The following is a 14852-nucleotide window of genomic DNA, read 5'->3' on the forward strand; positions in this document are numbered from 1 at the left end:
TGGTTCATAGTTCGGAGAATGTGTCCACGGGGTTTGTTATTTCGCTCCGGGTTTTGTCAGGGAAAATTTTCCGCCGATAATTGTCCACTGTCAAAACATTTTCCGTGATTGTGCTTACATTTCAGTATTTTACTTCGTGTTTTGCGAATCTAAATGTCTGCGCCCGTGCTTGAGTTTAGCTTCGGGGTTCTGATTCGAGTTTCTTTATACAATCACACACGAGCGACATGAGGGAAAGATAACGAGAAGCGGGAGAAATAGCGAAAGAAAGGCAGATGGTGAGTGGGAGATAGTGAAAGAGGAAATGAGTGAGAGTGAGTAAGTGAGTGAGTTAAAGTGAGGGTGACTGAGTGAGTGAGTGAGTGAGTTGAAGTAAGGGTGAGAAATAGCGAGTGAGTCAAAGTGAGAGTGAGAGTTAGTGAGTGAGTAAGTAAGAATGAGTGAGTGAGAGTGAATGAGTGAGTGAGTTAACGGGTGATTGTGTGAAAGTGAGTGAGAATGAGTAAAAATTGGCGAGTGAGTGAGTGAGAGTAGGTGAGTGAAAGTTAGTGAGTGAGAGTGAGTGAGTGATAGTGAGTGAGTGAGGGAGAGTCATAGAGTGTAAATGAGTTAGAGCGAGTGAGTGAGAGAGAGTGGGTGATAGAGGATGAGTGAGAAGAATTGAGTAGGTGAGAGAAAGGTGGCCATCTCACTACTTTCTATTTCTCAAACATTTTCTTTTCTTCACTTCTCTCAACTCATTTTTCATTTCTCACTTCTAACTTCTCATTAGTCACTTTTTACTTTTTTTTCATTCCTCATAACTCACTTCACACTATTCACTTCTAACGTCTCATTCCAACTTCTCACTACACTACTCATTTCTCACTTCTCACTACTCAACTCCTACTTATCACTTCCAATTTCACACATCTTACTCCTTATTTTCACTGCTCACTTCTCACTACTCATTTCTCGCTTCTCATTTTTTATTTCTCGCTGCTCATTACTAAATTCTTCTCTACACACTTCTTACATTTCTCACTTTTCACTACCCACTTCACTAGGTTCTTTTCATAATAAATTTCCGTCAGAGATTACGCATTTCCCGTTCGGAATAAATTCAAACCGAATTGTTAGCCCGCAGGATTTGCATGTGTAGTGATGAGATTTTTAACCGCACACTTTTCCCGCGATTGGGAAATTATTTTTTTGTGGACTTCTTCTCCTGTCACGGGAAATGCAAATTCTGCTCCCATTTAAATTACATGGAAGACTAAATCTCGGGACACGTTTTTCGAACTGTAAAACAGCCTTAAGGCCTATATGCCAGGGAGTTCTTGGATGACCTGGAATGGAACAGTTATAGAAGGCGTATGCATCAAAAGGACATTAACCAGTTTTTAAAAGACCTAACAGATCTTTAGTTACGCGTGTAGAACTTAAGACCTTGGTTACGCGTGTAGACTCCAGGAAATTCTTGGATGACCTGGAATGGAACAATTGTTGAAGGCAAATGTTGAAGATGCTCAACAACTACTTAGTTTATTGGGTTTCTAAGAGTGCCTTCTTATAAGACCGTCATGTTGATGTCAATTTTTGCGTTACGTAATTAATGGACCTTCCCTTAGTTTCCAATCTTAAACTAAGTCAGTTGTATCAAACATTGAATTTGGAAATTTATTCTTCTTTTTAGGCTAGATGGCTTCCTTTCTGTATATTTTGTGTGGTCGCTCAGTGGCAGAAAAATCATTGAGATGGATTTCCGAACAAACGGACATGATTAGTCAAGACAACAGCGGATCGAACAATTTGTCAAGTACGAGAACAGGCAGACGAGATTTTGAATCGTGCAGATGTTGTGCAAGATAAAAGTATTTCGTAATACTAGGTCCAATTTGGTAATCATTATTGGCTTGCTCAGCAACTACTAACCGTACCAGGAATGTCATTCTCCCCAGTGATTTTCAGTGATCGGTACATCCAGATCAAATCACCTGTATGTTGATCACCGCAGTGTTTTCGTGAATGAACACCAAAACACCGTGCACCGCAGTGCGGTCGTTTAGCTCGTTGAGGTCGGAAGTACAGTTGAGTCTCCTACAGTTGAGTCGATAATAATTCCGTTGCCATTTAAAAACCAAGACCTAAGGACCTAAAGCAAGATGGTGGCCATATGGACCAATTATTTGACCTGAAACCATGCAATATCGGTGTGTATCGATCCAGCTTGATGAGCAGAACTCGAAAATCTATGTCTATTTGACTTAAAACTATGTAATATGGGTCTCAAGTAGAACTAAAAATATTATGTCCGCCAATCGCCATTTTGAAATCCAAGATGGTGTATGTACTAATTCAAGATGGTGGCCATACGGACCAATTATTTGACCTTAATAACACGCAAAATGAGTGCCTGTCGATCAGGCTTGGTGAGTATTATTCGAAAATCGACGTTCGCAAACATTTTGGAATGATCATGCAGCTGATAATCGTCCAAATGTCATCGAGCGACTGTCAACAAAACTATGGTCCATCGGAAATTTAGCCAAAAATCGTGCTGGGACAATCGGCTGTCGGCACAGAGTATAGCGACGAAAGGGACTAGTGATAGTAAGCGAAGAGCACCAAATACATAGGTATCTCACTTTTATCACATCTGTGCTTTTATCTGAACTGTGTGTCTATGGGGAAATATTATTTTTCAAAAATTAGTATCTCTGAAACACCCACCACGTGAAAGTATATGCTCTCCTCTTTCATATAGTGGGTAAACTAAAACGTTCTATGGGGGGATCTTGAACAATTTTTATTTTTTTCACTATTTTTGGAAGAAACTCCATAGAAATCTCAAATGATAGCCGATTAAACCCCCCAAAAATATATGGAAAAATGACCCCCGATGAAACATTTTAAAAATACACCTACATGAAAAAGGAAAACCTATACTTTTGTGTAGTGGGTGTTTTAGAGATACTGATTGTTTGAAAATAAGCCTCTTCGGACAAACACACCGTGATCTGGAGCATACACCCAACCGGCGGATGTTAGATTTTCTAACAATTCTGTATAAGAATCTACCAAAACCTGTACAAGAACTGGGCATATGCGAAATTGTTAGATTCTTATACAAGTATTGTATAAGAATCTAACAATTTTGTCAGCTTTTCTAACAATATTTGTTTGAGAGCTTACATTTTTTGTATAAGAATCTAACAATTTCGCATATGCCCAGTTCTTATACAGATTTTGTCTGATTCTTATACAGAATTGTTAGAAAATCTAACATCCGCCGGTTGTTATAAAATAGGTGATTGGTGATTGAGTATGGGTGCCGATCAACGTGAAATAAGGGGCTTGGAGATCAAAAGTCGATTATTCAACTTTGGCATATTCAATGTGCACCGCTCAGTCAGTGGTCAATGCCCACACTCCGGAATCACTGATAATGTTGTTTGAAAACAAGTATGGCAAGAATAAGACCATTTATAGCACATAATTTTAGTGCATCCTTCCATTTTGATGCATCTGCAGAAAACCACAAGTGGCAGGAACACAAATCCAGCACATTCAACTTGATGAAAGGCACAAGGCACTTCTCTGACATAATCTCCGTCAGACCCAAAATCGCTATAATGGTTATCTGCTGAATCTTGAACTGCACAGTGCGCACACAATAATCCATTATTAACAATGTTTGGAATAGACAGCCGCCTCAGTACGACCTAAAGCGGCTTTGGCTGCGGAATGATGCCACTGCGTGCGTGTCATCTTGAATCATTTTTGCCAGAAAAGAGCGAGCTCCATATGGCCTCTTTATAGCACTCCTGGAGAACAGTTAGCCATCATACACGCGGCTTGGAACAACGTCAGGTTCAAAAAGCTGTGTCGATGGAACAAGGAATGCTGACAGATCAAAAGATTCAACAGCCTTATGTAGCAATGCTAATCACTAACTGATAAGAGCTCGTTAATTTTATTGCCTACCGGTGCTCAGATTCTGCGATTGGAATATTACTACATTAGGTGACAAGATTTTGGAATTGTGTAGAATAAAAAGGAAAACTGAAAACTCCATAAAAGTTTTATGACATTGAGCTGACAGTGACATTTTATTGCCATTTCACTTGAACCCAACCGTTAATCGATTCGACCGTTAATCGAACGTCTAGTTTCAGTAAGGTTGGAAAATTTTGTTTTAAGTTATAATTAGGATTTAAGTTATAATTAACAGCGCATTTTCAACATGCAACAATCAATTCCGTTACAGTGGACACGAAATACATGAATTGGTAATTCCAATTTAATTGTGCACAGTTTCAATGTCACTGAATAAACTGCATCGGACGTGGTCGCCAAATCAGGTTTGCGAAAGTACCACAAACATTTTGAGTGGTGCTTCAAAACTAAATAAAAGAAAGCCGTGTAGACCAGTGTAACATTAAAAGCGATAACGTTGATCTGTCGGATTGATTCTGGCTGTAGTTAAACTTCTAACTTTCGTTCGGAATGATGGAACTGTACCTGCGCTATTTCATTCTGTGTCACGGATTCGCGATAGGCCTGGGGGCTCTAGTTGTGGCATTCTTGTCCGTTTGTCTGAATTTTGAGCATGACAATAAATATTTGGTTCAATTGTCATTCTGTAAAGTTGCACTATTTTGAATAAGTATGCAACAATAATTTATTGCTCCATTGCAGACATTTGGATTGACTGGATCGAAGATTGGACTTGGTTTTTGGGAGCTATGTGGGTTTTGGTTGGCATTAGCTTTTTGTATGGAATTGTGATGGTAAGTGAAATTTGATGTTAACTTCATTTTTCAAGGTATCGGTACAATGTCAATTGAAACTTAGAAAAAGAAATTGGCTCTACCACCGCTACTGATTTTGCTGGGTATCCATTTGATGCTGGATCTTGTTGGAGACATTCAGATAGCCCTGGACCCGCAATACATACCCCATTTAAGCTGGAACTTTTCCTCATTCCTGTATGGGACCCATTTGGCTACCATAGCGTGTAAGTGTGGCAAGGCAATGCCTGTTTGCAGTGAACAGTTGTCTGTGCATCGAGGTGACGTATTCATTTTTTTTAGATGTCATGCTGCATGTGGGACTCACCACCGTAATGTTGGGGAAATTGATCGACGAGTATTCTCAGAAAGCAACCAGGAGGAAAGCTATTCAGGAGTCTACGGCCGAACAACTATGAGCAAAACGCCAGATAATATGTTGTAGCTCGGATGCGGTTATACTGAAGTCTCTCCTACTCGATATTGAAGCAATATCAGGCAATAATTGAGATGAATCAGAGTGGTGAAATTTTTGAATCAGCATGGAAAAACCAATTGGCATGACTAAGATTAACATGGAGTTAGTTGATCATGCTTCAGGTTGACTAATTTTCGAATAAAACAATTACCATTTCGATTGAAGACTGGTGGATATCCGTGGAAGTATCAATCCAATGCTTCACAATTCCATTTGATTTGAGTTAAAAGAAGCGCATGAATCGAAGTCCATGAGAATGTACAGAAAAACAGAAAGAAATCCAAATTGTCAGTATTTGATTAGCTCGATGTACACAGTTTCATTAAAGACTAATATGACACATATTGCAAATTGTTGACTGTTTGTTCATTTGGTTTTGCGAAAGTTCCAATTATTACCATTCAATAGTTTCGCCACCCACTTAAATCACCATTGAATCACACCGTCCGTAGTGGGAAAATTGCGAAAACTATATATGAATTCTTGATCAACGTGTGACTGACCACCAACAGCGTCCATGTATAATGTAATAACTGAGTGGATAGCGCTTACGCTGCAAATACATTTGCAGCCATACGTGGAGCCAGCGAACCCACCAAGCTCTGCTGATTTGCACAACAAACCTGTGGCTCAGCATACCTTTGGGTTCAATTGAATATTTGCTCATCCATATTGAAGTGGAGCAGAATGAGGATTGATTGTTTTTTTTTGTGACTTACATCCACGCGAGGGAACTTCCGGGGAATAACTTTGTGACTTGGGTGAGTGCTGAGGCATGTCATAAATGAAGGTAAATTGTTTATTTGTAAATAATTGACCAGTTTGTGAACATTGTTGCGGTTACTGGCTTGAGGAATGTCGAAGGAATATACGAAGCGTGATTATCTAAATAAAGTTTATGACATAATTGTGTTCAAAGGTGGCCTGTTTTGGGGTTTTTGGTCATAATCATATTTATTGAAGTCTTCAACATGCATAGCCTCCCGAGTAGAGAAAAATAGCTAAATTAGATATGCACATAATTGATATAAGAGATAAAAGATCAGACGACAATATCAATATTTTGCACTAAAATATCATGAGGAGATCAAGTTTTGCTATTTGTAAGAAGTGACTAATATCATATGCCATTAGTTTGTTCTTATCCTTAGCATATCTTGATATTTGAAAGATATTTCGGTGCAAATTTTTCATATTGTTGCCTGTTCTTTTATCTCATATATCAATCAAGTCCATATCATGTTTTGTTATTTTGTTCATGGCTTCTACCCGGGCTATGCACTGATTATAGTTCATACGGAGTTATAGGACAAATAATTGTTATTAAAACAGGTTTGGTAATCATTAATCATAATTCAACCTCAATTTCGATGACATCGTAAAATATCATAATCAACGAGTATTCATTAACTATTCGATAATTAACTTTTCGTTACAAATTCACCTCCTTATAAAAACAGAAAGTGTACGGGAAAGGAAAAAAACAGTTATAGTTGCTTTTACATTTTTCAAATAGCAATGACGCATACATTACGCTAAATAAAACAAATCCAAAGAATGATGTACAAGATACCTGATGTAAACTACGTGAAACAGATTATAAGACAATTCATTCGGACACGAGCCAGCCTAGGGCTGAAAGTCTCCTTAATAAAGACACTAAAAAACGATAATTCATTTGATTACCTATGTCACTGGTTTGGACATAGGCTTAGAGTGATTCAAATTTTGATTTTTTTTTTCTCCCCTATGTTTGAACTATAACATTTGCTATTTTAATGAACCTCCTAAAGTTTTAACTGAATTGGTTGTAATTTGACTGAGCACGAACAGTTTGATGTTTGTATGTAAATTACTATAGAAATCGCTCCGTATGTAAAAGATCGTTTCATGAGGCGGCCAATTAACTATTCAAATATATCCAACCCAAAGACTTCATAGAATATTTCCTTATCTGTAAGACAGTTATTGCTGCGAAGCGATCGGATTGTTGTAAGCAAAGTTATAAAGAAAACAAAAACTGCTAATTATTGATATTTATGTTATTCTTTTACGTGTTAAAATGAATTTCTCACGATTCAGTATTTCCTCAATAACTTTTCTTTTATTTATTTATTTATTTATTACCAGACTAAGGCCGGAGTGCCCTGTGCTGTACATAAAAGTCTGCTCTATTCAGCTCGGTCAATGGCTGCACGTCGCCAACCACGCAGTTTTCGGAGGGTCCCCAAATCGTCCTCCACTTTCCTCACTTTCTTGTTCCCGTCGGATCGTTGTCAAGAACCATTTTCACCGGATTACTGTCCGTCATTATGGCTACGTGCCTAGCCCACAGCAGTCTTCCAATTTTTGCGGTGTGAACGATGGATGGTTCTTCCAACAGCTGATGCAACTCATGGTTCATTCGCCTCATCCACGTACCGTCCGCCATCCCCAGTAACATTTTGGTTTTATGCTGGTTATATAGAAGTCGTGAAGAGCATATAATGACCATCATAAAGCTTAAATTGTTACTTGGGATCTTCACCCCACCATAGATGGTACGCATTACTTTCCTTTCGAAAACTCCCAGTACGCGTTGATCCGCAACTTTTCTTGCAAGCATCAAATTATTTAGCAAAAAAAGACGATTTGTTCACTTGCTAAATTTCCTATGTTGCCAAAGCCCTCATATATTTTTAGAGCCTAATGATCAACGTTGCAAAACGGTTTTCCACAAAAGTTACTATTTGCATAGTAATTTTCATACAAACTTCAAACCGCGCGTGCTCAGTCAAATTACAACCAAATTCGCAAAAAAAAATAGGGAGGATTATTGAAGCAAAAACAGTCGATTCTCTACATCTCGATGCTCCATATCTCGATATCTCTCCCTATGTCGATGGTTTCCTCAATCTACATACATCTCTACAACCAAACCACCCTATCTTGGTGTGTTCTGATCACATTTTGTTCAGGATTCTCTCTCCTTATGTCGACATGTTAAAACTTTTAGGCTACTAGACCAGCTTTGGACAATAACAAACATATCAACACCAATCGACATTTGTTTTGTTGTCGTTTTTCATAGCAACGAGCTTTTTTGGATCTAGTACCCATCTTAATTTTCCTTCTATTGATCGATCTTTCCATTTCCCTTTTAGCCTAATGGCCTGCTAGGGCAAACAACTTTGTTGGCCAAATTACGAGCTTGCTTGAATTTCCTTTTCGGCTGTATGTCGGCCAAATTACATTTTTGATCAAACCATTTTAGACTCACTCAAAAAGGTTGTTTTGGACAAACGTTCAGTTCAATTCCAAATGGAATTCAACTTGTGTTATTCGACCAAGCGGCATTCGAACAAATGGCTTTTCACCGAATTACTTTCGACCAAACGATGGGAAGGGTCATTCGGCCGAAAGGTGTTTGGTCGAATAAACTATTAGACCAAAGCCCATCTGGCCGAAAATGTCTTTTAGCCGAAATGGACCAAAAAAGTCGTTTGGCCAAATAGGTCATTTGACCGAAAATATCGTAAGCTGAAATGGTTATTTGGCCGAAATGGCCGTCTGGCTGAAAGGCCATTTAGTCGTATGATCCATTCGGCCAAATGACCTTTTCTGTCAAACGACCTGTTAGAAACAATGACTATTCCGACCGATTGGCGAAATTAATTTTTTGATGAAACCGTTTCTTATTTTATAACCGTTTCGCCCGAAATGTCTTAAAGTTTTCCCGCATATTCCACAGAATAATTCCGAAAAGTTTTTCGTGGATATTCTGAAAATTTTCTGAAGAAATTTCAATCGATTTCTCGTAGAAATTTTGAAGAATTTCTAACGAATAATTTTCCATAAGAATTCCAGAGAGATTCCAAAATTTCAAAGTAGTTCCTGTGAAAAATTGGAAAATTATTTCCAAATGCATATTTTGGAAAAACTGATAATTTTGTAGGGGAGTTCCTCAGACTTTTCAACCTATTGTCTCCTATTGAAAATTGGCTGGACCGGATTTTGGGCCTGAATACTATTTTGGCCAAAATACATTTTGCCAGGTTTGATGCTAAATAATTCTGGATTATATTTGCTGGATGTCAATGCCTCATCCGCCCTTCTCCACGCACCAAAAGCAGAAAAAGTTTGGAAGCAGACTTGCTTCTCATACTGATCATTCACTTCACTGACTCATATAGCAGAGATCACCAAAACTATGTGCTGCATTTCCCCACCTATTTGTAAAAACGTGGCCGTGAGCCGTGACTGTTGATTAATGGAATACACAAGTCAAATTTGCAACATGAAAATGGTAAATCAATTCAGTCAGCCAGTGTGCGCTTTCACATGTAACTTAGAAAACATGCCTTACTGGCTTTTAGTTTTCCCCAATGTACCTTAATAAATATAGAATCAATGCAAAATATGACATAAATACGAATAAAAAGACACGAGGAAGTCCATATCTTGGTCCATATATTCGTTTAAAAAAATCAGAAAATAAGCGCATTGAAAGCAAGTGAGTATGTATGTGCTAAAAATACATTTTGACCTGAATGTAATACCGATTTGTTCAAGACTTGTTACAATAAAATTGATTAATAATTATGGGGGACTGTATTCCCTACTACTAGAATCACTTCAAAATATTATGCACCCGTTAACAATGCTGTCCTGTTATCGTACGACAATCCTTACATCATTGACATTGCACTTGAACGCGCCTATAACATACATCCGTGATGTGGAACGCGTTTTCGATTGTACGACAATTCCCCGAAAACCAATTCCCCGAATGCAATTTCCCCGAATGAAATTTCCCCGAATAACAATTCCCCGAACGTAACATTTCCCCGAATGTAACAATTCCCCGAATGCAACATTTCCCCGAATGTAACATTTCCCCGAATTGTTTCCACAGTGCAGATAAATCTAAAACTGAAAAAGGAATCTGCGTCGTTTAACATAAAGTCGCATAATTGGCTTTTGACATAATTTTGAGTTGCAACAAAAGTGAGGGTCGCGGGAAAACTCGCTTAAAAATTGTAAAAAAAAAGATGCTGGGACATTGGGCCGAAGACAATTACAGTCAAACCTCCATGAGTCGATGTAGAAGGGATCGTCGACTCATGGAAATCTCGAGATGTGGAAAAAAAATCCTTTGGAAGCTGATTGAAGGGACCATCTAAGTAACCCAGGAAATATTTTTTAATAGTGCATAATTTGCTTCCATGAGTCGATATCGAGTCATGGAACATCGACTCATGGAGGTTTTACTGTATGCCGAACCGTCATTAGGCCGAGTGAGAAGTGAAAAATGAGTAGTGAAAAGTGAGACGTGAGAAGTGAGAAGAGCGTAATGAGAAGTGAGTAATGAGAAGTAGGAAATAAGAAGTGAGAAGCGAGGTGTGAGAAGTGAGTAGTGAGTAGGAAGTGAGTGGGAAGTGAGAAGTGAGTAGTGAGAAGTGAGAAGTGAAAAGTAAGAAATGAGAAGTAAGTACAGTAAGTAAGTACATAGTAAGAAGTGAAAAGTATGGAGTAAGTAGTGAGAAGTGAAAAATATGATGCAAGAAGTGTTATGTGAGGAGCGAGAAAGAGCGAAATACGAAGTGAGATGTAGGAAGAGAGAATGGAAAAATAAGGAAGAAGGATAGAGATACAGGAAGAAAATTAACGCGTCTTCCGGTATAAGGCGAAGGAAAGGGATAATGTTTTTTTATAATCGCTTCGCCTGGTATTAGAGGAAGACGAGTTATAATGCCTTCTTAAAATGAACACGTTTGCTCGATAAAAGACAAAGAGGGTAGATAGACCCTTCTTCAATTGTACACGTTTGCTTGGAGTAAAGCGAAGGAAGGAGATAATGCCTTCCTTAAATGATCGCGTCTACGCACCATAAGGACAATGGAGGAGATATTGCCTTCTTCGAATCAACACGTCATTTTTTTCGGTTTATATAATTGATATTTATTGCTAGATGCGATCTCATATATTATATCTATTCCAGCCAAACTCGTCTACATCAAAGGCAGAGACTACATTTATCATAACCTTATTGCAGGCAAATTCCTACTTCTGAAAAAGTAATTTCATTCTACTTTGGCTTATTTCGAGCTAACGCCTAACTTTAATGAATTGATCACATCTACCGTTTCCATAGACAAGGTAGATACAGATTTTTAAAGAAGGAATAACATTCACTTCTTCATTATTCTGGAAAAAAAAAACATCTACTTTCAAAGTAGAGATCAAATTAATCCATTGCGTTATTCCGAGTAGATGTACTACTTTTAAAGAAGGGATCACATTCACCATTGCCTTATTCCGGGCATACGCATAATTTTTTTTAAGGATTCATATCCACGATTACAGTAACTTCTTAAGAAGGGATAGACCTTACATAGGACAGGAGTTTGATTTATGTTATATTTCCATTATGCTTTCAAACGGAATTTCTGTTCGCGATTCTGCTCCACCAAAGAAATTCAGCCTGTGTTCGAATATTTTAGAAAAAAAGGAATAGGAAAACACTTTATTATAATATCTTTATAATTTAACAATAAGATATAGAAAAATATATTAAGCTCTTTTAGTTGAATGTATTAAACCGTCTAAGACGAATTAAGTACTGTCCATTTAATTCCACCAGTTAATTTTCGTTATCTTTGCAGATACGTATTTCGACCACACAGTTGTGGTCGAAATACGTATCTGCAAAGATAACGAAAATTAACTGGTGGAACTAAATGGACAGTACTTAATTCGTCTTAGACGGTTTAATAAGATATATAATTTAACAGTAAGGAAGATCAAGGGCATACAATACTATCGAAAGATTTGGTCATGTTCGGCATCTCCAAAGAGACACTCTGGAACAAATCTTTGAACGCTGCTCTGTTCGGGCGTCAATAGTCGATGACAATTATGTGTTTGCAAAAACTACTTTATTTTCGGGGATTTGTTACATTCGGGGAAATGTTACATTCGGGGAATTGTTACATTCGGGGAAATTGCATTCGGGGAATTGTTACATTCAGGAAATTGCATTCAGGAAAATTGCATTCAGAATTGGTTTTCGGGGAATTGTCGTACAACCCGCGTTTTCATTTTTTTTTGACTCAATAGATACAGCATGTATCGTTTGTATGCCCAACCCACTCAACCACCAATTGATTCAGTGTAGCTGAGGAAGCACTTGACTATTATGACATGGGATTGTCTTCGATAGTGCTCAACCCTTGCAGGACGACTGTTTTTTACGTAGATTCAACGCACTAATTTGTTTTTTTTTTCACTAAATCCTACCAAAACTAGTATGGAAAGAAATAAAAAGGCATTGTAATATTTTTCTGATGTCCTAGGCCGACCAAATTGTTCTGGAGTACTTGAATTGTACATAGAATGTATAAAAAAATATGTCTAGAAATAAAATATCCTTAGCAGAATGTCCAAAAATATCCATGTGATCATAATACATAAATTAATCGAGTTTTGAATAAACATAAACTTTTTCAGGGTCTCCAAAACGTCCTGGAGTTCAGAACATGCGATCTACTCGATCAGCCATGTCCCGAACGATGTATCCGTGCATCGCTGAATATCCCAGCAGGTCCATTGAGCCGATAGGTGCCCTCATTGATTTCACAAGCTACAGTGGATCCTCCATGAGTCGATGTTCTATGACTCGATGTCAACTCGTGGAAGCATATGGTTCCATACTACCAAAATGCTCTCGGCTACTCTGCTTTCCTTAGCTGTGCGGTAATATGCGCGGTTCGGATTCAATACCATGCTTTATGTGGCTGGGTTCTAATCCCAATCGCAGTCTAGGAAATTTTCGAGTTGACCTGTGCGCCGCCGCCGCCAACACTTATTGGCTCCACGTCGTCGAATTTCGTATTTCTAGACCAACATTTGAAAAGGGCGTAACAGCCAAAATTTATTCCTTCACAGTATACAGTGCGTTTGCATTTACCGAACCAAAGCAACCTATCAGGCATTAATTAAATAGCTATTATACCTTTAGCAGATTTGTTTGCTTTTATCTCTATCACTTTTACCCGCATTGGCGTGTTAAATGTCAGACCGTCCAAGATCTTCTTGGCTACAAAATGCAATAATGGTAACTTGGCTTCTGAAGCTGGAGAACGATTGGGTACGTGACCCACCAAATTGAACATTTCCTACGCTCTCCTTGTACTTAAATAGCCAGAATTGTTCTAAAAATAACGGTTTCGATTTATTTTGATAAACAATTCCCAAAGAAATTTCCTGGTTTTCCTGAAATGATTTCCGAAGGAAGGAAGTTCTGAAGGAATTCCTGAAGAAAAATCTTAGAGTATTGAGGATTTTCTGATTTACGCGAAGCCCGATAGGATAGAGAGAATCTCCTTTCAACAGTGTAATCCAACAGACTAAATAAATAGATTCGCAATCTTTTTTGAGCTTTTCAAGAGATAGCTTCTTTGAGGAAGCAGGAAGGGCGCGTCAAATCCATTACAACTGTGGGGAAGTGTACCCATCTACATGGGTAGAAATTTTTAAAGGAATTCCAAAAAGAATTTCTGAAGGAATTCGTGATGGAATTGTTGGAATTCATCTTAGAAGAGTTTTTGAAGAATCTCCAGAAAAATTGGTTTCATTTGTGGAGGTTTTTTGATGGAATTCCTGGAGAAATTCCTGATCGAATTCCTGACGGAATTTTTGAAAGTATACTAGAATGAATTTCTTGATGACTTACCGAATTCCTGAATGTATTACCTAAAGAATTATTTAAAGTATTTACGAAAAAAATATGTACAAATTTTCGAAGGCACGCCTGCAGTAAGTTCCCAAGAAATTCTTGAGAATATTCGAATATTCGCAATATCGATATTTTGGGAGTTTTTCTTGGCATATAGTTTTGATTCTAGAGTCAAAACTGGGTTTGGCATTTTTTGAAGAAATTCCTGGAGAAATATAGGAATTTCTATGTAAATATCAATAGCTGTTTGGAAAATCCATTTAAAATTCCTACGTAAATAACTTTCAGAATTCCTTCGAATATCCCTTCAGAAACTCATTTAAAAATTATGTTTGAGAATCTTTTCAGTTTCTTTTTCGGTTATTCCTTCAACAATTGAGTCGGCAAATCCTCCAGTAATTTCTTCGAAAATTTCTTTAGAAAAGCCATTAGGAATTAATTCGGACATTCATCCAGGAATTCATTCGGAAATCCCTCAGGAAAGGCATTTGTAATAAATTCCTTCAGTAAACCATACAAAATTACTGCAGGAATAGTTCCGGAAAGAATTCGTATTTGGAGAAATTTCCAAAGGAATTTTCGAAGAAATTTCTAAAGGTATTTGAGTGTTAAACTTATTTTCAATTAATAAAAACACTTGAAACGGTTTAAAAAAATTTACGGAATTTACAAAAAAAAAATGTCCAAAGATTTCCCAATAGAATTTCTGAAGAGATTCCTGAAAGATTTTTTATAGCAATTTTAAAGAAATTTTTTAAAGGTCTACAGCAGCGGTTCTCAACCTGGGGTACATGTACCTCTGGGGGTACCTTCGCTAGCCCCAGAGGGTACCTCGAACAAAAATGCGTAATGACTGATGTATTACAATTCCAATGAAAACTTATTA

General features: G+C 37.7%; 2 protein-coding genes across 14 annotated transcripts in view; one reads left to right on the forward strand and one right to left on the reverse strand.

Annotated features, from left to right (window-relative positions):
- The window catches only part of LOC134208761 (carbonic anhydrase 2), a 112551-nt gene that overhangs the window by 44838 nt on the left and 52861 nt on the right, over positions 1-14852 (reverse strand). The gene's annotated exons all lie outside the window — the stretch shown is intronic.
- On the forward strand, positions 4452-5615 carry LOC134214460 (uncharacterized). The gene is made up of 4 exons (XM_062693827.1): positions 4452-4624; positions 4681-4772; positions 4837-4999; positions 5076-5615. Exons 1-4 carry the CDS (start codon positions 4489-4491, stop codon positions 5189-5191), a joined length of 507 nt encoding a protein of 168 aa, XP_062549811.1. The 5' UTR covers positions 4452-4488; the 3' UTR covers positions 5192-5615.

The sequence above is a fragment of the Armigeres subalbatus genome, chromosome 2, assembly GCF_024139115.2.
Source record: "Armigeres subalbatus isolate Guangzhou_Male chromosome 2, GZ_Asu_2, whole genome shotgun sequence".
NCBI classification, from domain to species: Eukaryota; Metazoa; Arthropoda; class Insecta; order Diptera; family Culicidae; genus Armigeres; species Armigeres subalbatus.